Source organism: Ips typographus, linkage group LG2 (assembly GCF_016097725.1).
Source record: "Ips typographus isolate SLU linkage group LG2, UJ_Ityp_2.0, whole genome shotgun sequence".
NCBI classification, from domain to species: domain Eukaryota; kingdom Metazoa; phylum Arthropoda; class Insecta; order Coleoptera; family Curculionidae; genus Ips; species Ips typographus.
Genome location: NC_138423.1, coordinates 15,887,449 through 15,912,312, shown reverse-complemented (window position 1 = coordinate 15,912,312; position 24,864 = coordinate 15,887,449). Strand labels below are relative to the sequence as shown.

Below are 24,864 nucleotides of genomic sequence, written 5' to 3'. Positions count from 1 at the left end.
TTACTTGAGTATGAGATAAATAATCGCAAACAAGATTTCTGAATTCCGCTCTAAGTCTCCTCTCCTAAACTAATCTACCAGAACACAAAAGGATAACAAACAAACCTAACGTTTCATTTTTATTTATTACTTTCCCTTACTGACTAGATATGTATTCAAGAAAAGGCAAACAATATAATTATAATAGGAACGGCTATCACACACACTGCATACAACGCAGTCCTCGGCTCGCATTCAGATTCAACGATAAACTCCTCGTTCCACAGCGTATCGTTACTCCTGACCGGCAACTCTAATACCAACTTCTCCGATGAGAAAAACTTCAAGTCCACCTCGCACACATTTGTCGAATTCGCACACACCTGCACTGGATTGGACAAATCGTAGACCGCTTTATTAAGATGAAATTGTACTCTGATGTAATTGGGTTGGACCTCGTTTTCACTGTTAAATACAAAGAAATAGTAGCCGTTTACTGGTACTCTGTATGTGATGGAGTTGGCTAAATAAGCTTCTTCCGCTTCTTGTTCGTTAAGATCACGTTTGCAGTTGTGGTGCGGTGTTAGTGGCAAATTCAAAATTAACCCTTCACAGTTTAGTAAAGCTTCCTCAGAGCTGGAAAATGACGACCAAAACTCGCTATTGCTCATGTCGTGATCATTAGTTTCGTTTAGCATCCCTTTATGATCAGCTATACCATCTGGTTTTTGTACAAATCCCTAAAACCACAATATTCAAAAGCAATTGGTTTTATTTGGCGACTATAAGCAATAAAAACACAATAATAAACTGTAATATACTAAACAAACCAGCAGCTACTCACATCTTCCTGAGCGTGGTCATTATCACTATCATCTTTATTCAGATCTTTATAAGCGGTATCACGTCTTCTTCTACGATTATCTATATCTCTATTAAAATTTACTGCAGGTTTCTTGTACTGCCTGCCTTGAGTTTCGTAGTGCTGGTCAAACCTTTTTTGGATGCCGGCTTCTTGGGCGCCTGGTTCAGTCCCATTATCTGCAAGATCTGGGTCCTTGAGCTTTTTGGAAAGGTTTTCCAGGTATTTAGGAGCTTTCTCTCCCAGGCTTTGTAGCATGTTGTACAGACGGGAGAGAACTTCCTGAGATGATTGCGGTGTTTCACCTGCATCCAAAAATGTATTAAAAAAAACAAAACTCCAACAGAACAGGCAAAGCAAATGTGATCTACGACCCTGTTGATTACAAGCAGTTAAGTTTGTTTCTCTAATTCTTCCATAGAATTTTAAAAGGGTAAATTTGTTTGTGTTTTAGCTCTAATAGCTTACCAGGTGAATAAATGTTAAAGTTTCGACTTTCTCCGGTTGCTATAGTAGAATTCCGCTTAAAATGCGGATGGTCTTCTGACTGCTTCTTTTTGCTCTTCTTCTTGTTCTGCAACGCTTCCAGTATGGTTTTCAGCATTTTTGGATCGTTCAGATCCGAAGTGTCGACGCTGGATTTCAACGTGTGGTTTTCTTTGTTTACCGAATGATGTGGACTGAAGTCATAAAAATGTCTTTAAAAATTAGTTTTACTTATCTGATATTTAGTAAAAGTTTAACTTCTAAAAAGGTTTCCCTCTGAAGCCTTGAAGAAGATTTCTGAGGAGTAATTTACAACTCTACTTTTTAAATCCGATATTCAAGGTTATTCCTAAACAAAAGTTTCAGGTCTTTTTCAGATTTGCAAAGGTTTTTTCTTGCTCTCTAGGTGTTTAATCAGACTATACATGTTATTTCAATCAATAAATAGCAGTGTGACATTGGGGTATCGTATAAACTATGGTTACTACTTCAAATCTGCTATTCCAGTGGACTACAAAATGTACAACTCTAGTGATTCTCAAGAACTATATCATAATATTTTTTCCCACACTTTAAAAAAAAACTGATGAAAGTGAATTCACTAAACTAATAATCTATGTAAGTAATCAAATCTATACAATGTGTCCGCTCAAGTTGGTTACATATGAAAAATATTATTATTATTAACTTCCGTCGTATAGATACGTCCTTCCAGTTGACATTTTCAAATGAGTACCCCCATTTTTATTTTTTTTTATTGCATTTATGTAGTTTTCATGTAGCATATCCTATGTCGATATACAGCGGTTTTCGAAAAAATTAATGTTGAAAAAAAAAATTGAAAAAAACATCCAGAAAATTGCCGGGAAAAACTGGATGAGGGATGCTATGGACAGGCGGCCTACATTCTGGAGTAAATGGGAACAGGCTGATGAAGAAGAAGAATTTGTATGTACATAAAAGTCATTCCACCGACAATTTGGAGTATTTACTGTATCATTTAATGTAAAAAATGTTGCATCCTTAGAAAAAATAAATGCTTTGCCATAAAAGGAATCTTTTCAATCTCCTCTTGAATTCACGAACAAAACCCAAAACGTCGATTAAAATACCTTAAGCGATGGAAAAATTTGGGTTTGTAAGGCGAACATGTTTTCTCTTACTAGTTTTGTAATTGTGGTTAGTTAGGCATTTTTAAGCTCCTCCACCGCATACCAAAATCCATAATATTTCTTTTAGAAGGTACACTTTCCCTGCGTAAAACTGATCACTAAATGGAAAACCAAATTTGTGTGTGAAAATCATCCAATCTGTTATTGCTGCTATATGAAGGCACTAAAGGATGTAAAATAGCCGATAAAGTTGGTCAAACATTTTAACCATCTTCAGGGTTCTTACGTAAAAGTAAATACCTACTTCCTAAACCGTCCTTACCTATGAAATTCCACATCAGCTCGGTGTCTCTTCATCAAATTTGGATCGTTGGCAACCGATTCATTCGAGGTTGATCTATGAACGCCTTGATCCGAAGGAATGTACGTTCCTTCTTTAATGGCGTCCATCAATTCGTCCACTTCTTCAGATGAATCATCTCCAATGTAGGCGCATTGGTGGAGATGACGATGGCCTCGAATGACTATAAGTGAAGCCCCAGGCCATCTAAACATTATGGTTTAAACACATTGCTTTTCTATGGGGTATATCAGTGTACCTGACACAAGTGTTTACTGTCACTGCCGAGCCTTTCAAAAGGTAGAAACCCCAGTATTCCTTAATATCATCCTCCAACAACAAATGTCTAATCATAGACAGTGTCTGTTGGTTAGTGGCAAGTTTCGGGGCTTCGGAAAGTAAAAATGCATTAAAAGTTGTGTTGGTTCTCACTCTTTGTCTCTGCAACAATTAAATTAGCTATTTTACAAAAAATAATGCGCAATTTCTATAAAAGAAGAACGTCACAAATTAGAACCGGGTCTTAAAGTCAAATATACAGTAGAGATTACGTTTGTAGTAAAATCAAAAAAATTGTGATGTACTGCACAAATTTCGTTATCGCACTGACTAAAACAAATATTTCATAATCGTTGAACTTTTGTTTTTGATATAAGGCAATCAAACGATATAGGTTTGTATTTTCATTATCAGCCTGAAGTGTATTCTGTTTATCAAAAGGGGTTAACAATGAGAAAGTTCTCACGAAAATCTGAAAGCAAACCAGACATAAATGTGAATATGCTTTTAGTCTTTTATGTTTGATTTGGCGGTTCTTTTTGAATATACAAATAATTTGAAAGCTTGTTGCACACGTAAAAATGTAATACACACCACAAGGTTATAAAAGCTCGAGACCTTTTATTATAATATTATATCACACGAACTAATGTAATCAAGTAAACTACTTTTTCTGTACATACCTGACAATAACATTTTAGTAATTATAATTATGTCATAAGTAACCAGGTTTTTATAGCAGAACTTTTGATTAAATATAATAACGCAACGATATTCAAAAAATAGCTTACAAGTTTGCTTTGTGAATATTTAAAAGCTCCATTTGCTTTTCATATTGTTTTTCGTCAAAATGAGTTATCTACATCAATTTTACAAGATACCTAGGCACTAAAATTACCATAACCTTCCTCCTAATTTCTATAGATAATATTTTAAAAACTGACCATATGAAATCAATTGTAAAGCGAGAGACACATTGCCAAAGCTACTATTTTAACTATTTTTCAACATATATTTGAACATTTTCAAGTTAAAACTGCATTACTTGAGGTCACGTGAATTTTAAAACTAAATTTTCTTCAATTTTAACTTTGACTATTTTTTAAACATCTTTTTTTTAATTGATAGATCAAAAACAAAACCTCACCATCTTTTTTTTTTCTGTTGACATTTGAACTTTGACAGTTTCAAATTTAAATTTTTCAAGGTCACGTGACTATTTTATTCAACTTCCCAGACAATTTTCAAGATAAAAACTGTATTTATTAGGGTCGCGTAACTGTTTTGACTATTTTTTAAACATCAATTTTTGAATCCTGTCACATTTCAACTTTGACAGTTTTAAATTAACATTTTTTAAGGTCACGTAACTATTTTATTTAACTTCCATTTTCACAGTTTTAATTCGACGTCCCAGACAATTTTCAAGTTCAAAACTGCATTAATTGGGGTCACGTGACTCCTTTAAAAATTTTAAAACTCTTTTTTTTTTAATTTCAACTTTGACAGTTTTTTTTAAATTGATAAACGAAAAACAAAACTGCACCATCTTCTTTCCTGTTGACATTTGAACTTCGACAGTTTAAAATTTAATTTTTTTAAGGTCACGTGACTATTTTATTCCACTTCAATTTTGACAGTTTAAATTTGACGTCTCAGATAATTTTCAAAATGAAAATTGTATTTATTAGGGTCGCGTAACTGTTTTGACTATTTTTTAAACATGAATTTTTGAATCCTGTTACATTTGAACTTTGACAGTTGCAAATTAATTTTTTTAAAGTCACGTTACTATTTTATTCAACTTTAATTTTGACAGTTTAAATTTGCCGTTATGCAACATTTTCAAGTTCAAAACTGCATTAATTGGGATCACGTGACTGCTTTAAGAGTTTTAAAATTTCAACTTTGACAATTTAAATTCGACGTCCCAGACAATTTTCAAGTTGAAAACTGTATTTATTAGGGTCGCGTAACTATTGTGACTATTTTTTAAACATCAATTTTTGAATCCTGTTACATTTGAACTTTGACAGTTTTGAATTGAAAATTTTTTAAGGTCACGTGACTATTTTATTCAACTTCAATTTTGACAGTTTTAATTCGACGTGCCAGACAATTTTCAAGTTCAAAACTGACGACTTCACGTGACTCCTTTAAAAATTTTAATACTCTTTTTTTTTATTTCAACTTTGACAGTTTTTTTTAAATTGATAAACAAAAAACAAAACTTCACCATCTTTTTTTCTGTTGACATTTGAAGTTTGACAGTTTCAAATTTAATTTTTTTAAGGTCACGTGACTATTTTATTCCACTTCAATTTTGACAGTTTTAATTTGACGTCTCAGACAATTTTCGAGATGAAAATTGTATTTATTAGGGTCGCGTAACTGTTTTGAATATTTTTTAAACATGTTTTTTATATACTGTCGACATTTTAACTTTGACACTGGCAATTCAATTTTTTAAGGCCACGTGACTATTTCATTCAATTTGATAGGTTAAATTTGCTGTTTTACAACATTTTCAAGTTCAAAACTGTATTAATTGGGATCACGCGACTGCTTTAAGAATTTTAAAACTATTTTTTTTACTTTCAACTTTGACAGTTTTAAATCGACGTCAGAGGCAATTTTCAAGTTGAAAACTGTATTTATTTGGGTCGCGTAACTGTTTTGACTATTTTTTAAACATCAGTTTTTTAATCCTTTTGACATTTGAACTTTGACAGTTGCAAATTATTTTTTTTAAAGTCACGTGACTATTTTATTCAACTTCAATTTGGACAGTTTAAATTTGCCGTTTTACAACATTTTCAAGTTAAAAACTGCATTAATTGGGATCACGTGACTGCTTTAAAAATTTGAATACTCTTTTTTTTTTATTTCAACTTTGTTTTAATTCGACGTCCCAGACAATTTTCAAGTTGAAAACTGTATTTATTAGGGCCGCGTAACTGTGCTGTTTGTTCAATTTTTTTTATCCTGTTGACATTTGAACTTTGACAGTTTCAAATTTAATTTTTTCAGGGTCACCTGAGTTTTACTGAATTTCAACTTTGACACTACAAGTTTGACGTTCTGCAACATTTGCACATTTAAAATTGTATTTATCAGGTACACGTGAGTGTTTTAAACATTTTTTAAAACAATTTCTTTATCAATTTGAACTTTGATGGATTTAATGTGATGTCCCAGAAAATTTTCAATTTCCATACAGTATTCATTAGGGTCACGTGAGTGTTTTGACTATTTCATAAATTTTTTTTTTTTTATTTGAACATTGACATATAAAATTTGACGTCTGAGGTCAAGCAACTTATTCTGATTTTATAAAAATGCATTAAAATTCTGTTTAAAAATGTAAAACATCAAAAATAAAAATAAGAAAACGTAATGAACAATTTCAGTTTTGAGTGATTATTTATTTATTGTTTGAACCGGGCCATTTGACAATTGTGTCATTAGTGTCACTTGTCAAATAACTCAATTTCCACAATACAAACAAACGCCAACTGTCACCACTATTTCCGCCATATTGGAATTTTTGACAAGCACCTTCTAGGCTTTCTAGTATAGTAGGCGGCGGTGAGAGACGTCCTTATAAGGTAGTCACTTGACCATGCAACTTTTGAATGACGTTCCAGCCGTTTTGACACATGTCACATACGCAAAGTTATGCTTCATCTTTGTCTAGAACATTGATTTGCAATAGTTCTCTCTTCTTATAATAGGATTTATATGTATAATATAAAAATCTTCATACCTGCAATGTTTTCCATTTCTGAATGTGAAATATTTGCGCATTATTTCAAAACATCCTGTTTAACCTTTTCCTCTTTATACCACTGTTAAAAGCATAACAACAATTCTCTCTTCTGTGTTTGTTCAATCATTAATTTCCATACAGTAGTGTTTTTTGCAAAAAACCGGTTATCACCGGCAAATATTTATATATTTTTCCTATACACGTGTATCATAATATTATTCAAAAATTTATCTAGGTTAACAACTATAATTGCATGAATAATCCCTTACTTAAGTGATTATTTATTATCGTGTATTTTCTTAGATATTGTTTATCAAGTGTAAAATCTTTCAATCTTTAACTATTATAGTTAGTTAACTTCTGCTACTTAATAAAAAAATTCCGTTTTGTTTACTTCAAATTAATTAAAACTGTTTTCAAATTGCCATACGAAAATAAAATCTAGAGATAAAGTGATTATAAACGATAATTACCTACATAATCGCTAACCTAATGCCGAAAAACAATGCAAAACGTTCACATTATTTATAACAATTTTCCGGTTCGAGAACGGTCAAACACAATAAAATCGTTTTTAATTACCTATCTACCTATATAAATTATCTTATTTATTTTTGCAATTTTCTTACCTGGCACCATGTTGTGGACACTCTATTATCGATCATTCGCATATCGGACATTGCCAATGGATACAACTGCGCCCCATAGACATTGTAGCGAAGGTACAAAGGGACACCCAACACCAGGGTTGGAACTACTATACCAAGTAGGCATAGCCGTACCACCCTTAGGGGCCCTTTAAGTCTTTTTGTTCTTTTTTCGTAAGGACCAAACGATTGTAACGGTACTTCTGCAACCAACAAGAATAATTATTTTGTAAAATGTTTTCAATTTGCACAATTTTTTCTCTAAAATGGACTAGGTAGTCAAATAATTTTGCACAAAGTTATATTATATGTACACAATCTGTGATGTAAAGACCACATGTACAGTATTTGAGCAAATCACAACACTGTTTGTAGTTTGTAATTGGACAAGAAAAAGCAGAAAGCTGAAAGCTGCTTTTTTTGACCAATCACAAGCTACTCACTGTGCTACGCAAATGCTGCACCTGTAGACTTGCGTTATTAAAGCATAAAAAAATCTATCAAATCCGTCAAAGTATTTTAAGTAAAACTAATGTTTGAAGTCAAAAAATTAAAAATAAACTACTCGTCAAAAAGAATAGGACAACTATTTTGTTTTTTTTTGAGCTGCTGTTTCTTTAAATTGAGTAACTCAAATTTAATAATTTTCTGTTCCTATCTGAAGACCTTTGTAAATATTATTAATAAGTAATAGTAAAGTATAAGAAAAAGTAGCAGTCCGTTGGTATAACAATAAGTACCAAATTGAATATTGATACTTCTCAGCCATTTGTAAGTTGTTTTTCTCTATGTTCCTTTTGACGCTGTTTCATGTTGTTATTTGTTTCTAAATAACCAATTTGAAATAAAGGAAGATTATACAACATATTAATAGAAGTCTTATACCTAAACATCTGAAAGAATGTTTATAGGTTTGTTAACACTAATGTCATATTTTTGACCATTATAAATCAACTTTAATGTATCTATCTACTCGTAGTCTATACAATGTGTTCAAAAATCATCAATAGATGTTAAAAAGTTTCTTGAAACATTAAAATTAAATGTGTAAATAACAGTTAAACGAAGAAAAGAAGAAATTTTGATCTGGCTTGAGTTTTCGTTTCTTGTAGTTTAACCAAACACAAACATTTTGACTTTTGAACTAGCAAACTTTTTCAACTCACCAGGTATGTTATACTCACTTTTCTGCATTTTCATCTTAAATATACATTTGCCATCAAATTTAATTAAAATTAGAATACTTGTTTAAAGTATAAGCCGCAAAATCTCCCTCTGTTACTTCTTCCAGCATGCATAATCGTGGTTGGAAAATATTCTCTCGGATTAAAATCGAATTTTAATCTACTCCAAAAATCATCACCAAATTTAAACTTAAATCACTTCCACAAGGTCAAAAACGTTATTTAAGTTTTGATTAGGTATGTGAGAACACAAAAAACAAATTCTCAAACGGTTTAATTATTTCGCACGTAGAATTAGCACTAAAAGTAAAAATAAACTCACTGTGTGCAGAACCAATATTATATTGAATTCAATTATTCTTACTTTCATTTCTTGACATTTCATTTTTTTTTACTAGTTATGTAGATGCAGTTATGTTTACATTATGTATTGTTGCTACGTTACAAGTTGAATTTTCATATTGTTCGCTAAAATTGTTTAGTCTATTATCAGTAAAACTTGAAACAATACCTCAAATACACTTTGTGATATAGAGCAAGCCACGGTAGTTGGTGATTACGTCATGGTTGCGCCGCCATATTGAAATTTACGGTCGTGGTTAAATTTAATATGCTCTAGTAAAGTTTTTCTACTATCGAAACTAGATAAATGAGTCAATACGTTTCTGATCAGTCATAAAACATCAAAACACCTAAAAGTGTGAATTTTTAACGTTTAAAATACAGGAATACCAAATTTGGTTTTTTTCCCAAACGCGCATCAAATAATTCACATGAGTTCTATTGACTTAATGTTTATGTAAAACTGGTTCGGATATTTTTTTAAATTATCGCGATTGTTACAGAATTGAGTTTTTTAATTTACACTTTTACGTCGAGCCTCCATTTCCCATGCTTGTCACTAAAGCAGTTTCGTTAGTTTTCCGCTAAAAAGTCTGTCCAAACATTAATAATAACAAGTTATTTAACTCTCTGATGTACATTTTTTATTAATGCATTTTTGATGACGTTTTTTAGAATCGAAGTATACAGTTATAAAAACGTCAGAATCATACAAATAGGAAATGATGAATGAAGAAAACTATTACAAATCAATGCTCTAGACAAGGATGAAGGCTAATATTTTGTAAATGACATATGTCAATGTGTCAAAACCGTTGTGACGACATTCAATAGTTGGTCACGTGATCACTTTACTAAGAAATCTGATTAAAATCTTGTGAAACAATATCTAGAATTGTTAATAGAGTTTATGATATAGAGCAAGCCGCGGTAGTTGGTGATTACGTCATGGTTGCGCCGCCATATTGAAATTTACTGTCATGGATTAATTTAATATGTTCTAGTAAAGTTTTTCTACTATCGAAACTAGATAAATGAATTAATATGTTTCTGATGGTTAAGTTCATCTGAATTATTGTTATTTTGCTTCCTGTACTATTTTAAAATACAGGAAAAATACAGATTTGCATCAAACATATTCACATTAGTTTTATTGACTTAATGTTTATGTAAAACTGGTTCGGTTATTCTTTAAATTATCGCGATTGTTATTACATAATTATCACGGAAGCGAAAAATAATAGTTTCGTTAGTTTTGCACTAAAAATGTCTGTCAAAGCAATAATAATTTGAACAAGTTATTTAACTGTTTGATGTGAATTTTTTTTAATGCATTTTTGATGATGGTTTTCTAGAACACTGATATGTATAATTACAGGTCTAAAAAACATCAAAATTATAAATAGAAAATGATAAAATAAGACCAAATTATTACAAATCTCTAGGCAATAAGGATGATGCATAATTCTGTAAGTAGGACATGTGTCAAGGTGTCAATTTAGAGGTAGATTTATGCAAAAAACGTCATTTGACAGATTTTTTTCATGCTTATTTTGCTTCATTCTTCTTTTTGTGCTTATTTAGGTACTGCTATTTTTTGTATAGGTTAATTTACAATTATTGCAATAGCTTTATTGAGATATTGAAGGGTTCTGAAAGACAAAAACATACCAAGTATCTGTTTCAAAATGGGTAAGTATCAATTTACAAATTTAAACTGAACTAATTTCGAAATGCTCCTGAAGTAGTCTAAAAAAAGGTAAAAACATGCAAGCTCCAAAATGCCTTGCAAAAGCTTACAAACAGCCCAGAAACTTCAAAAAGCTTTTAGAACAAACTAAAAGCTTCCAAATGCTTTTCAACTTATCTATAGAAGCTCCCAAAAGATTTCAAGACAGTCTAAAAGCTTCCGTAAGCTTATAGAGCAGTTTAAGCTTAGTTTAAGCTTTTACTTTAGCTTCCAAAAGTTTCTAGGACCGTCTACAAGGTCTCAAATGCCTTAAAAGCAGTCCAAAACTTTCAATGCTTTTTAAACTGTTCAAACACTTTTCAAATGCTCCTAAAGAAAAACGTTTTAATAAAACACTATTAGAAACTCCAAAATGCTTCTCAAGCAGTCGAAAGCCTTCCAAAAGCTTTTAGAACACTCTAAAAGCTTCCAAATGTTCTTCAGCTAGTTTAAAAGCTCCCAAAAAATATAAAAGCAGTCTAAAAGCTTCCAAAAAATTGTAGAATTATCTAAGAATTTCCAAATGCCTCTAAAGCATTCAATCATCTTCAATATGCTCTTTAAACTGTTCGAAAATCTTCCAAATGCTCCTCAAGTAGTTCAAATTTGTTTTTCCAGTTTTCAAAACAGTCTAAAATCTTCCCTATACCCGTATGCTTCTAAAGCAGTTCAAAACATTTCTAAGTCAAAAAAAGTAAAAAAAAATTGCAACTCTGAAAGAGTTTGGTGCATTTTTAAAGCATTTTACAAATTTGTATGCTTTTTTTGACAAAAATAATTTTGCTTTTTAAGCGCTTTTTTTCGCGATTTTAGTGCTTTTTAATCCGGATTCTACTTACAAACATGCTGTTCTAGTATAAGCTATAATTATTATCAAAAACATGTAGTGTTTACATGCACAAAATAGTACACAATAAGGTTTTAAAATAAATTACAATTTTTGAAAACCGACTACAGTGAGAAATATTTCTACATTACACAACCAGTTGAGTAAAGTAACATAGTTATTACGTATCGAAGGCTGAAAGAGAAAGATTACGCCCGCGGCCAAAGGTTTAGGACAGCCACAGGACGTAAACAATGTTTTACCCACAATGAATCTTAGCATACTTTACCGCCCGTTGTCATTGACGACAAGATTTTTGTAACTTAAAAACTATTCGGCTGTAAATTTGATCAAAAGACCCTTTTGATGACCTGTAAAGTGACTGTCATAGAAACCTATAAGCATAAACAAACATTACCAGAGGCCACTTGTGCGTAAAAATGTATTGTTGTGGTGTGGTAGAAAATGAGTGTTTTTCACTTAAAGACCTCAAATGAGGACAATGTATCGTCCTCTAAATTTACAAGTACATTTAAGTGTATATTGTCTACAGTTTGCATAATACTTTATTATCGTCTCAAGTACAAATTGTCACAGCTGTTTTTGCTACAATAACAACAGTATTAAAACCATACAACAGAAAACCATATGCACGAACAAAGAGTGAAAAATATTAATTATAAGATGAATATACCGGGTGTTTTTTTGCATAACAAACTACAAAGTTTTTGTTCACATTTTAAAAGAGAAGCACTTTATCTAGCATTTTCGTAAAACAAAAATTTCAGTTATTTCAAAAACAAAGTTGGTGGAGGGTGTTTAATTGTTTTTGTAATAACCCAACCATGACCCAAATTTCAAATTAATTAAGAAAATCAAACTGAATGATATGACTTTTTCTTTACGAAAAAGGACCCAAGTAAAAACCGTTTTTTAAAATCTCGTTCCTAACCTCAAATATTGGGAAAATCAGATTAATGGATCTTTAAAGGCCAAGAATCGCGCAGTAAATGTCCTAAAACTATTACAAATTTAGCTACGAAATGAATAAGATGTGTAAAGAAGGAATTGTGAGTCTAAATAGACTTAATTTAAATTTTATTTAAAACAAATATAATCGTCAGGACATTCATGTTGCTCGAAAGGGACGAAACGCATGATAAACTTATCATTCTAATATTACTCTCAAAATTCTTACCTTAATTCTTACTTTTAATATAAAAAGTAGGTAAGCCTAAAACCCAAATAGGTATATTATACATAACACATATTTCGGAACCATTTATAAAGATTTTGAAAAACGGTTTTTACTGACCTATTTGGAAGTTATTTGGCTACTTTTTCAAACAAAAAAAGTCATATCATTCCATTTGATTTTTTTGAAATTTGTGTCATGGTGTCAAAACTAACCTGGCGGCAAAGGATTCAACTAAATGAACTATATTTTGGTTGATTCTTATTGCCCAAGGAAAGCTATTTTCAACGATACCAAATTTGTTAAAATCGGTCAGATCGCCAAGAAGTTACAGCAGGTTATTACAAAAACATTTGAACACCCCCCAATATCTTTCTTTTTGAAATAACAGAAATTTTTACGAAAATGCTAGATAAACTGATTTTCTTTAAAAATGTCAAAATAAACTTGGTAGTTTGTGATGCAAAATTTATAGAAAATTGCAATTTTTTAATTTAAGATGGCAGTTGGCACCTCTGGTGGTCATTTTAAGATCTTGAAAATATTTTTCAGCGATTCTTCATCGAAAAATTAACCCAGTAATTTTTGTAACCCCAAAGTCAGACGACGTACGGTTTCTGAGATATGGCCGAGGAACAGTCTTATTGGGTCACCCGGTACACAAAAATCTTCTGTTGAAATAAAAATTTAAAGAGGATTTACCTATCCAGACATTGTAGGGGTGCACCATTGATATTAAGGAGAATCTGAAACAATTAAACTTTGACATCCTGTATTTTCTGAAATAAAGCATTTGCAAATCTACGTTTTGCGAACGTTTACCCCTTACACTCCTTACAGTATTAGTACTACTTTATGTGACTCATACCTTTTGCCACACTATCGTATTGCAGAAATCTTTATCTAACAGATTAAAGAGAGCAGTAAGAAAAAAGACGACTTTTTTCTTACAGCTTTTGGCATTTTAAAGAAAAAACTGTAATATTTTCCAAGAAAAACGTGTTAGAAAGTTTTGATTTGTTTATGCATAAAAATGATGAGTTTTAAATTCTTCGTTAAATATAACAACAAAATGCTAAATTTAGATGATTGTCTTGTTCGAATGATACATTTTTCTTATTTCTTAGTGTTCTTTATGATTTGGCTGCCGATTCACACTTGGGACACCTTATACCAGTTATACCTGTACAGTTAGGTTATTTACCTGGACTTTGGGCACCCAGATCGTAAACTAATTGTTTTGGTACTGAAAACAGGCGTAAACTAACTTCACAAAGTCATATTCTGTAGGCACCCTTTACCATAAAACTTTCTCTTCTTTCAGCCCTCTATATATACCTAAGTTTGTCAAATTTCAATGAACTTAGAATCAAATTAACCGCTTAATGCTCAATTAATTCAAGGCGAATGATTAGTATTCGGATAAGAAAAATTTTCTTTAAATATTTAAATTATAAATAAGCACTTACACAAATAATACGAAATATTATTGCGTGCTACACTATAATACCTATAATGTGGTGAATATGGATTACTTTCTATATCTTTGGGTAGCCTAAACTCCGTCCGTATTTATAATGTTATAGTGCTAAATGGAATCTATACAGGGTGGTCCAGTTTTAAATGTCAATAATTCACCAATCCATAGCCAATTAAAAAATAAGTTGACATTCATTATGTCATTTTCCTGAAAAGTGCTTCCTAAGGAAAATACAGTCCTTCAAATTTCTGTTTAAAAAATCGTTTTTTTTTGTCATAACTGTCAAACCGTTGCGTTGGAGCAATATTGATCAAATTTGGAACAAGCACTTTATTACACGTTATTACGGTCAAAGACCCAAAACTAACCCAACCCAACTTAAAAATTGTCTTGGAAACGGAAAATTCACTTAAGAAGTTTAAAAAATATTATTGTAGCCAGTTTTCATAGTTTCCAGGCAAACTAAAAGACTTTAGTTTTGAAAATTGAATTAGAAACGATAAAAATTTCAGAAGCTTAAAAATTGTGTTTGTAACCAGTTTTCATGCAAATCGAGAGACTTTAATACTAAAAATTGACTTGTAGTCATAAAAACTACTTTTTCAAGAATTTGTTACTACAAATTCATACATTTAAACCTTAAAAATTGACTTGAACCCCAAAATGTGACTGAACTAATGAAAAGTGACATCAGAAGCTTAAAATTTGCATTTGAAGTAAGTTTTCATAATTTGAAGACAAATTTCAATATTTTAGTCTTGAAAATAGTCTTAGATGCAGGACATTGACATTAGATTCATGAAAATTGTCTTGAAAACGAACTTTTCGTGCTTTTTACTTTGCTTTTCATTTTCTTCGAATTCTGGACTATTTTTAGTGCTTCAAAACTGCTTTCAGCTTGGAAAATCGAGTTTCAAGGCTATCTTCACCAAGTTATTGACATAGCAAACTTAAAAAACAATTTTTACATTCTTCATAGACTTAAAATAGCATTCCAAGCTTTGTCACTATTAAATCGACTTCTAGACACCTCAATGCTTAAAACTCGTGTATTTCTTAATAAACTAGACTGTTTTTAGTGTTTTAAGGCTGTTTTCAGTGCCTCAAATCGAGTTTCAAGACTATCTTTACAAAGTTTTTGACTTATCAGGCCTAAAAGCCAGTTTGTCCACTGACCATAATCTTGAAAATGTTATTTCAAGCTTCTTCACTATTAAATTGACTTCTACACTCATAGGTGCAATAAATTGACTGATTTTAGTGCTTTTTAAGACTGAAAAATCGAGTTTAAGACTATTTCCAAAAGTCAAGTTTCTTCAGTAATAAAAGTAAAAAATTTTGGTACCAAATGCTACAATAATAGTCTTGAGAACTAATTTTTAGAAATAAAATAGTCCGAAAATTTAATTTACTTCTAGACTTGTTGTCCAGAACAGAAAATTGAGTTGTACACCAATTAAAGTCTTGAAAATATACTTTTGGACTCTTTAGTCCTAGTAAAGTCAGTTCTAGCATTAAAAGGCAACTTTTATATTATTTTTAGTAGTGAAAAATGAGTTTCATGCACAATACAATCTTTGTCTTGATTTCCGGATTTTTTTTTGTTCTTGAATGCCAGTTTCAGACACTCAACCAGGATGGCAGTCTGAGAAAGCGAATCATAAGACCATTCCTAGTAGTAAAAAAGTTTTTAGACTATTCCAAGTCTTGGATGTTCAGTTTTAAACTATAAAACGATTTTTTAAATTGAAATTTGGAGGACTGTATCTTCCTTAGGAAACGTTTTTCAGAAAAATGACATATTGCAAGTCAACTTATTTTTTGATGGGCTATCAAATGGCGAATTATTGACACTTAAAACTGGACCACCCTGTATTTACCTAAAACAATAAAAATCAGATATTTTTGGGTCTACCGCAGTTCACAATAAAAAAGTGTTCGTAAATTATAGTTAATTGGGTTTTAATTGTGTGATTTATAAATCAAATAAACTGTTTTCAAAATGTACTGAAATGTATTAAGGGTTGTTAATTATCTTAACTCGGTATACTTTTAAAGCCTAAAGTGTCATTATAACTTACCTTCGAGACCAATTCTCTTATCGGTCATAATCTTTAGTTTGATCGTCTTGACCAGATTTACATGCACTTAATAAAAACATACGTTTACCGCGTAATAAAAAATCGAGACTGAGTTCGACCCGAACAGACTCGCAAAGCGTAGTATAGTATCTTTTTGAAAATTACTCTCTTTATCTGCGACACAACTATATACAGAACTTATCTCCTTTATTTTTGTTTAAAGTACGATATCGATAATGTCTATTTAATTAGAAAAATGTGAGTAAAACAATATCTGACAAACTATATTGTCAGAATTAGGTATGTTATCCTAAGAAACGTTAAAAATAGGCATCTATCTTTGGGTGCTACTTGAAGAGTTTCATTTATCAACACCAACTGACAAAAAAATGTTGTTCAAATCCTAATCGTATATAGTCAGTCCTAATTTGATAGTGTGTTTATTACTAATTGTAATGCAAATAAATCATATTCTGCGATAAAATTTTCCGATACGATGCCTGGTCTAAAAGTTGCCAAATCACTGGAATTTCTGAGATTAAAATGATAACATGGTGCCAAGCAGTTATTAGTGTACTAATAAAAAATAGCTTCAACAAAACACACGGTATGTAATTATGACATTTTATTGAAATTCAAATTTGTCGTTACACCTGATAGAGTTAATACACTCGTTAAACAACACAATTGACTTAGAAGTAAGAATATTTGCATTTTCAGTTAAAACTCATAGTGCGAGAAATATGCACGGGGGATAAACATTTGTGTGTATACGACTTTGTTATTCCCTTTTTTTGAAAGTCACTAATTATAATCCAGAGATTTTTATTAGCATAAATGGTAACGCAGATCTGATAATTTGTTTAAAAAAAAAACAATACAGACATAAAGCTTCGATTGGTTAGATACCATTAAAAAATTATGATTACATATTTGGTTAATTTAGTTTCAAAAATAGCTATTTATGCACCAAGGGCGTTAGAGAGAACACAATGTCCTGAAACCTAAGAGTTATACCTCGGGTGTTGTTTTTTTGTATTGCCTGGAAGACAAAAAATGCCATTGGTAATATTAATAAAACTGTTTTAATGGCGTATATCCAGAAGCTGGTAAGTTGAAAATATTATCATAATTTCAATACATAAATTTAATTACTCTTTATTATTATTTCAATCAGAAAAATACTATACTCCTAACTCACTATGGACCAAGTAATTTTTTATTCTTAGGTTACACTGATCGTTCATGAAAATATAGACCTTTTTCACTTTCAACGTCTGCTATCATTTTTTGAAGGTAAGCTCAAATATGTTCCGAAAAAATCCAAAGTTTTAGAAAGAGAACAAGTTTCGAAACTTCTGAAAAGTGCTCCTGACATTCTCTGCTAGATAAGGTAATACTGGTAATGGGTTTATTTGGTGGATTAAAACGAGATGAGTTAGTTAAAATGACCGTTGACCATATTGAAGATAAAGGGGTGGTTATATTTGTAAAAGTGCCAGAAACTAAAACATTTATTTCAAAAAGTTTTACTATTGTCGACGAGGAAAACATAGGTGTTCTAAGTATGATAAGAAGATATGCAGCACTAAGACCTAAAGGAATAAAAGAGCGAAGATTCTTTCTTACATATCGTAAAGGTCGCTGTACAGTACAGCCAGTGAATAAGAATACGATAGGAAGTGATGATGACGATATGGAGGATCATCCGGAGTCGTACACTAGCCACTGTCTGCGGCGCACATCGTCTACTCTTCTTGTTGTAGAGAGACTCTAAAACGACATGGAAAGTGGAAAAGTTCGACGGTTGCAGAAGGATATATTGAAGAAAGTATTTCTTCAAAAAATAAGGTTGCTCAAATGATAGCTAGTTCGGTGTCTTCGCACGGAAATTCTTCGATAAAATTATATCAATATGAGAAAACACTGGAAGAATCGATTTCAAACATATGCGATATGCGAGACTCAGAACAAAGTCATTACTAGTGTTTCGGACCATTCTGTTGTTGGTTCTGCGTTATTTTCCGGAACTTTTAAAAGTTGTAATTTTTATTCCCTGTGAAGTCGAAGTGACCCGGAATCCACATCAGGGTAACGCTGTTGGATTTTCCAAGAGTGTTGAGAACTTCATGACAGCCCAGGAGCGCCTTTGACACAAAGCGACCTGAGGAGAGGGCTCGAACAGCGGCCTCACTATCTGTGAAGATTTTTATCGATTTCCGCCTAGGGAGGTTTTTAATCATCTCCCTAGAGTAGATCTCGATGGCGTAGAGTTCAGCCTGCAGGACCGTCGGGGTTTGCCCCAGCCCTCAGTCAGCACACAGAAAGCACAGAAGACCCCGGCTCCAGTCCCTTTTGAGGATTTTGAACCGTCCGTAAACCAGCAGATATCTGCTCGGAGTAGGCCATCAGCCCGTTCTGCCCAGTCCACTCTCGATGGTACGAGGGTCCTGCAGCAGAAATCGGTGGAAGCCGTGCCCGGCAGAACATCGAAGGGCATAGCAAGGGACTCGCGATTTAGAATTTCCCTCGAGGCACCATGTATGTGGCCAGGACACAGTTAATATGGAAGAGCCTATAAGAGGCCATCCTTGCCTCTCTCTTCAGCAAGAGCTGAAGGGGGTTAAGTTAAGGAGGCACTCTAACGCGGACTTGAGCGTTGTCTTGAAGGCCCCCGCGGTAAAAACGCATGCCTTTCTTTGGATTGAAGACAGTTTCTTCACTACGGTGCTCTGGAGGCTCTTGCCATACCAGACTATGGCCCCGTAGGTCAGCACAGGTATAATTGTGCTGGTGTAAAGCCAGTATAGCTGCTGAGGCCCTAGACCCCAGGATTTCCCGCAGATGCTTTGCATCTCCAAAGCAGGATTTTAGCTCTACTGACTAGTCTGTTCACATGCGGCTTCCAGGTGAATGTTTTATCTAGAGCGACTCCCAGATATTTATATTTTTTTTATATTTATATTTTTATATTTATTTTTTTTTACTCTGTCAAACCTCAACCACATCAAATCCAATTGGGGAACATACCCCCATAGTTTATTCTCTAGTGATTTGTGTTTAGGAAATTATCTACTGCGGGAAAAAACGCCGTTTGAGCGTTGTGTTGTTCAAACAGTTGTAGGAAGTGCCCCAACAAGATTTTTTTTTTCTAACTTCGACAAAAACGTAGATTTGCAGATGTATAATTGTCATACATATTCGCATTGTGTTTCCCATCCAGTTTTGACTATTCTCAATGAAATTTTTTGACAGTTGACAAAGCCACCCAAAAACTGCTGTCAATGGCATCAATATTCAATTATCAGCTGGTATAGTGACGTTTGACATCATTTAATGTTTAATAGTAAATAAACATCAAACAAAAATAATTTTATTTAAAATATCAATAAAATAAAGTAAAATGAGTAACGTTTACATATTAGAACCTCCAACTTCCGGAAAGGTATGTTCTATTATTCCTTTATTGTTTGCTGAACTTACCCAATCAAAACTGTATGACTTGTAGGTTCTACTCAAAACAACGGCTGGTGATATTGATATTGAATTATGGGCAAAAGAAACCCCAAAGGCTTGTCGAAATTTTATTCAGTTGTGCCTTGAAGGATACTATGATAACACAATATTCCACAGAGTTGTCAAAGACTTTATTGTTCAAGGTGAATTATAATATTAAAACCCTTTGAACCTGCTATTTGGGAATTTTAGGTGGTGACCCTAGAGGAGATGGTACGGGAGGTGAATCGATCTATGATGAACCTTTTAAAGATGAATTTCACCAACGATTGAAGTTTACACGCCGAGGCTTGTTGGCCATGGCCAATGCTGGAAAAGATGACAATGGATCACAGTTTTTCTTCACTTTAGCCCCAGCTCCTGAGTTGAACAACAAACACACTATTTTTGGAAAGGTTGCCGGTGATACCATTTATAACATGCTCAAGCTGGCTGAAGGTTTAATTGAAAATGAAAGGCCAGCCTATCCTCACAAAATTACTAAAACTGAGGTGCTAAATAATCCATTTCCTGACATTGTACCCCGCGAAAAGCGATTAGAAGTTAAGGAAAAGAAGAAGAAGGAGAAAAAGCCAGGAGTTAAGTGAGTACTTTGTTTGTATACAGTGTGTTTTTTAAAAAGGCAACATAGGATTTTTTTTTTTTTAACTTGAGGGGTTTGTCTTTAGTAACCTGAAGCTTAAGTAAGATCACCAATGTGGTCCAAAAAGTTGTTAAAAACTCGCAAAAAATCATCTTTTTTCAAAAATATTTTATTTTTCCATACCTACTCCCTCTATGTATGGTAGGTAGTTGTTGTTTTTTTTACTGACGCGACAGGTAGAAGGTAAAATAAATTGTTCAAAGTGACCTCCATTTGAATGCTTTATTAATAGTATAAATTGACATTTTGTAAGCCAAATCAAAATATAATCTTTCTCACAAAAGAAGATGATTCAAGGTAATCCAATTTTCCTCTGATAGGGCGAATAAAAAAATGTGAACATACTTCTTAAATAGATTCAATATGATTATTGCCGGTTGCCAGCTGACGCTAACAACAAACTTTGGAGGTGAGGTTTGTGTGTTTGTATTGAAAATGGAAATTTTAAGTTAGTGAAATGTTATTTTATGGCAGCCATACACACTTTTGAAGCGTTATATTTTGGTGTTTTTTTCAATTTAGTCATTTTGTGAGACAAAATAAGGTTTTTATCTGTGGATGCTAGGGCTACCCATAAATATTTATAACACAAGGATGATTTGTTTAAAAATAGGAATGAAATGAGGACAGCAGGTGCAAAAAAAAATGATTTGACTGAAAAGGTTTAAAGTTGGGTTAAAAAATTTACTTAGTATGAAAATTAGGAATAAAAATTTACAAAATATTTACATCATATAGGTATAGGTATATTTAAAATAATGTTTACATCATATAGTAAATTTCAGAAACACAAGAAAGATAAGGAATTATAATATTACCATTTTTATTAAAAGATACCACTCCCTCACATCAGAGTCACTTGAATCACTATCTGATAAGTCATTGTTCAAATTAATAATTAGGGGTTGCACCTCATCAGTAATAATTTTGGTATACCACTCACTGATTAGTTTTTTAGTATGATTAATACAGCTTTTCAGTTTTCTGGAGTAATTTGATCTAGGGCTTCTGTCCACATTCCCAAAACATATTTTCATCTGAATGACCATCTCTTCCAATGCAGTTGTCATAATAGTGCTTTGCTTGTGCCCAAATTAATTCATTGGCAATTAAATTCGTATTGGTATGGTGGTGTGCGTAATTCCTCATGACCCTAATCATTTCATCTACAACATATTTTTTTTCATGTGAATGTTGTTTATCTAGTTGCAGTAACTCCAATTTGATTAATTGAAATGGAACCTTGTTTTCTGTCAACCATTCCACAACTTTTTGTTTTGTAAAACTTGTATTTGGTATTTTCTCTTTTAAAACACTGTGTTAGGGAGCATTGTCCATGATAATGAGGGATGGTTCTTCTAAATTGCACAGGAGCTTTTCACTTAACCATTTGATGAAAATATCGCCATTCATATCACCATATGATAGTCACCAGTATTTGACTTTGGCGAAAACACAAGACTTGCATTTGAATGAATCCATTATCACTGCCAGCATTCACTACAATAAATCGTTTTCCTTCGAATCCCAAAGGCCTTTTGACACTTTTTGTTGAGCTATCTTGCCAAGATTTTTTTTTGAAAAAATCCAAGTTTTATCCATAAACACTGATTGTATGTACCACTTAAGAAATATGCCATGTACTTCCTTAGAAATGCCGTCCCTAGTAAAGCAATATTTCATTTTTCAATTAAAAACCTTCTGTTTCCATCTTTTTTCTATCTGAAACCTAGTAGAGGCAATAAACGATGCAAAGAAGAGTTGCTTATGTCAATTATGCTTTTCTCTTTCAACACATTATTTAAAGTTGACACTGTAATGTGCTTTTCTAAAAATAAAGAAAATTATTTACAAGGAATCCTGTTCAATAAGGAGAGATTTAGTACTTTCAAAATACATCTGATAGATGGTGTCACAAATATCACATTTACTACTTTCAGGCAAATCAGAAGTTTTGGTTTTTTGTCTGGGTCGTTTTCCCGGGAGATTTCAGAACATTATTGATATTATCAAAACGTTTTTGCATTCTGGTGATGGTAGTTACACTTATATTTAAGGCTGCAGCCACACTCACTTACAGAGAGTAACAAAAAAGCAAAACTCCCTTTAATATTACACTTCTTAAGTTTTATTTAAGTGTACCTACCTTCTGCACTAACAATAAATCAGTAAGAGGGCCCCCATTGTCCTTTTCTTCTTGAAAATATTTCAGTAAAGAAAATACTAAAGCTTGGGATTGGGAGTTCAGCGGCTGGCCCCTCATACTAACTGGTTTGGAAAACTTCTCAATAGTGATATAGATGATATATCAAGAAATGTCTTTAAAAAGACAATTTTAATTGTTTAAAAGATGTACAGAATAAAGCAATTTAAAATAAACCCAAACAATAATCACTAAAAGATTAATGAAAACATCCAAAATGTGTCCCCATTACATGCAACAGTCATTCATTTCAATTCAACTGCAACAGGTTGAAAAAATCCTGTAAATAAGGAAAATAAATAGCATTTTATGCATCAAGAAGCCACTATTGAACTTTCTCCTTCTCTTTCTAGCCAATTGCAAAATTGGAAGACATTAATTATCTAAATGTCTGTCTAGAACATTACCGTATTGAAAGAGATATGTCGTTGATTGAACGTGTGAATGGTCTTGAAGCGTCTTTTTTCGTGACACAGACAATATGTCACTCTACCTGTTACCTGCCCTGTTAGTACAAAAAACAACAAGCACCTACCATACATACAGGGATTATGGAAAAATAAAATATTTTCGTAAAAAGATGATTTTTTGAGAGTTTGTTAACACCTTTTAGACTGAATTGGTAAATTTACTTAAGCTTCAGGGTACTAAAAACACACCCATCAAGTTTTACACCTGTAGTTCCATAATAACCTGGTCTAACATGGACTTAAAAAATTAACACTTGATATTCCATGTTGCGCGTTAAAAAAACGCACTGTACAAGAAATATAAGGAAACACAAATTTCAGAAATTTCAAACTTCTCTCGTTTGGTGAGGAAGCTGAAGAAGATGAAGAAATATCTACAAGGGAGAGTGAAAAACTGAGCTCCAAAGGAAAGAGTTCTCATGATGTGTTGAGTAAGTTTTAGACAATAATAAGTAATTTCAGTTTTAAAATCAATCTCGTAAACTAGATGACCCAAAGCTAAGTTCAGAAAGTGTGACAGTGACTGAAAAACGAAAAAACGAAGAAAATGAAGAGGAAGAAAATGCAGAAAAACAGCTGGACAATATTAGAAAGAAATTGAAAGGTTCCAATAAAAAACCAAAACCCACAGAAGCTAAATCTGCTAAGCCTGTTAATGTTGAGCAAGTTGAAGATGATGATGAAGCACTGGAAGAGTATTATCTAGGCAAAGATCGTGATGAAGAAAAAAAAAAGAAAATGTAATCCCTTCACTGCTAGTTACCTAGCAGAACTGATGTGTTTCTTCTAGGGTTGAACTCAAAGAAGAAATAAAAGCAGTAAAGAAGGAGTACCATCAAAATAAACTGAAGCAGGAAGAGGAGAAGAAGCAACAGTCAAAAATAGACAAAGAGAAGGAAACAATGAAGAATACCACATTCAAAGAGTATGAGGAAGAAGTTGACGTGTATAAAAGCAAACAGAAGTCACTGCCAAAAAAAAGTAATCTGAATGGTAAACCAGTTAAAAAAAGCATTAGTTAGTTTTTTGTTTCAGAATCGGATAGGGAACAATTTACCTTAAAACTATTGGAAGATTTCAAAAAACGTCTTCAATCAGTTAAAGAGAAAGAAGCAGCTGAAGAGGAGGAAGAGGAAAGAAAAAGAGAAGCACTGAAAGAAGCTGAACAGAGAGAGGCTGATTTGGACAGAGATGATTCATGGTAATGTTATGGGTAATCATTGAGATGATTTTATAGTGTTGTAATGTGCACATTTCAGGATGCACCATAAACTAGAGTTCACAGATAATTTGGTAGTGGCAAAGGACGCCAATACAAAAGACGATGACTGGTTTGAGATATATGATCCGCGGAATAAACTTAATAAAAGGCGTAGAGGTGAATTGCCCAGTAAACCATGATGACGGTACTTTTTAAGTTATAAATGTGTTTTTTTAAATAAACCATAGTTAAAAAATGTCGTTTTAATAACGTAATGGTAGGGTGGATGGTGACAGATGTACTGCGACCTGATTAGATCTATTGTACCCCATCTTCTTCTGCTATCTCAAGGTTTCCTTGTTCATAGCAGCACCTTGAGGAATTTCAGGATCTTGAGTGGGTCTGTTCGAGGTATTTCTTCCGCAGCCAGCTGGTGTAATCCCAGTGTATTTAATCTTCTGGGGCATACAGCATAACACTCCAGCAAGATGTGGTGGGGTGTTTCTGGTTCTTCTCCGCA

The 24,864-nt window shown here is 32.6% G+C and overlaps 2 protein-coding genes and 1 long non-coding RNA gene across 6 annotated transcripts; 1 reads left to right on the top strand and 2 right to left on the bottom strand.

The window, feature by feature from the left end:
• Nucleotides 1-106: 106 nt before the first annotated feature.
• LOC145725051 (uncharacterized) lies at nucleotides 107-16,656 on the bottom strand. 3 transcript variants are annotated; one of them, XM_081973627.1, is made up of 7 exons: nucleotides 16,312-16,656; nucleotides 7,457-7,677; nucleotides 3,039-3,220; nucleotides 2,762-2,986; nucleotides 1,310-1,521; nucleotides 824-1,146; nucleotides 107-719 (listed from the first exon to the last, which is right to left on the bottom strand). In XM_081973627.1, exons 1-7 carry the CDS (start codon nucleotides 16,337-16,339, stop codon nucleotides 156-158), a joined length of 1,755 nt encoding a protein of 584 aa, XP_081829753.1. In that variant the 5' UTR covers nucleotides 16,340-16,656; the 3' UTR covers nucleotides 107-155. The 3 variants fall into 3 exon arrangements, with proteins under 3 accessions (XP_081829753.1, XP_081829752.1, XP_081829754.1); XM_081973626.1 differs by lacking the exon at nucleotides 16,312-16,656 and adding an exon at nucleotides 8,641-8,966; XM_081973628.1 differs by lacking the exon at nucleotides 16,312-16,656 and adding an exon at nucleotides 8,659-8,965.
• A 2,942-nt stretch (nucleotides 16,657-19,598) lies between these two features.
• On the top strand, nucleotides 19,599-24,611 carry LOC145725055 (spliceosome-associated protein CWC27 homolog). 2 transcript variants are annotated; one of them, XM_081973632.1, is made up of 8 exons: nucleotides 19,599-19,756; nucleotides 19,820-19,970; nucleotides 20,020-20,410; nucleotides 23,465-23,574; nucleotides 23,631-23,883; nucleotides 23,934-24,124; nucleotides 24,179-24,344; nucleotides 24,403-24,611. In XM_081973632.1, the coding sequence occupies exons 1-8, from the start codon at nucleotides 19,715-19,717 to the stop codon at nucleotides 24,542-24,544; spliced, it is 1,446 nt and encodes a 481-aa protein (XP_081829758.1). In that variant the 5' UTR covers nucleotides 19,599-19,714; the 3' UTR covers nucleotides 24,545-24,611. The 2 variants fall into 2 exon arrangements, with proteins under 2 accessions (XP_081829758.1, XP_081829759.1); XM_081973633.1 differs by lacking the exon at nucleotides 24,403-24,611 and having other exon boundaries at nucleotides 24,166-24,321.
• Nucleotides 21,197-22,749, bottom strand: LOC145725066 (uncharacterized). Its single transcript, XR_014177158.1, has 2 exons — nucleotides 22,617-22,749; nucleotides 21,197-22,298 (listed from the first exon to the last, which is right to left on the bottom strand). It is a non-coding gene; the product is annotated as an uncharacterized LOC145725066 (long non-coding RNA).
• Nucleotides 24,612-24,864: the final 253 nt, after the last annotated feature.

Bases quoted from the DNA above. Each gene is read 5' to 3' on its own strand.
- LOC145725051 (XM_081973626.1), bottom strand. From the start codon at position 8,674: ATGAAAATGCAGAAAAGTGAGTATAACATACCTG. The intron at 1,522-2,761 runs GTAAGGACGGTT...TTATGACTTCAG, and splicing joins GCTGATGTGGAATTTCATAG to TCCACATCATTCGGTAAACA. The intron at 1,147-1,309 runs GTAAGCTATTAG...TTTTGGATGCAG, and splicing joins CTTTAACATTTATTCACCTG to GTGAAACACCGCAATCATCT.
- LOC145725055 (XM_081973632.1), top strand. From the start codon at position 19,715: ATGAGTAACGTTTACATATTAGAACCTCCAACTTCCGGAAAG. The intron at 20,411-23,464 runs GTGAGTACTTTG...CACAAATTTCAG, and splicing joins GAGAAAAAGCCAGGAGTTAA to AAATTTCAAACTTCTCTCGT. The intron at 23,575-23,630 runs GTAAGTTTTAGA...CTCGTAAACTAG, and splicing joins GAGTTCTCATGATGTGTTGA to ATGACCCAAAGCTAAGTTCA.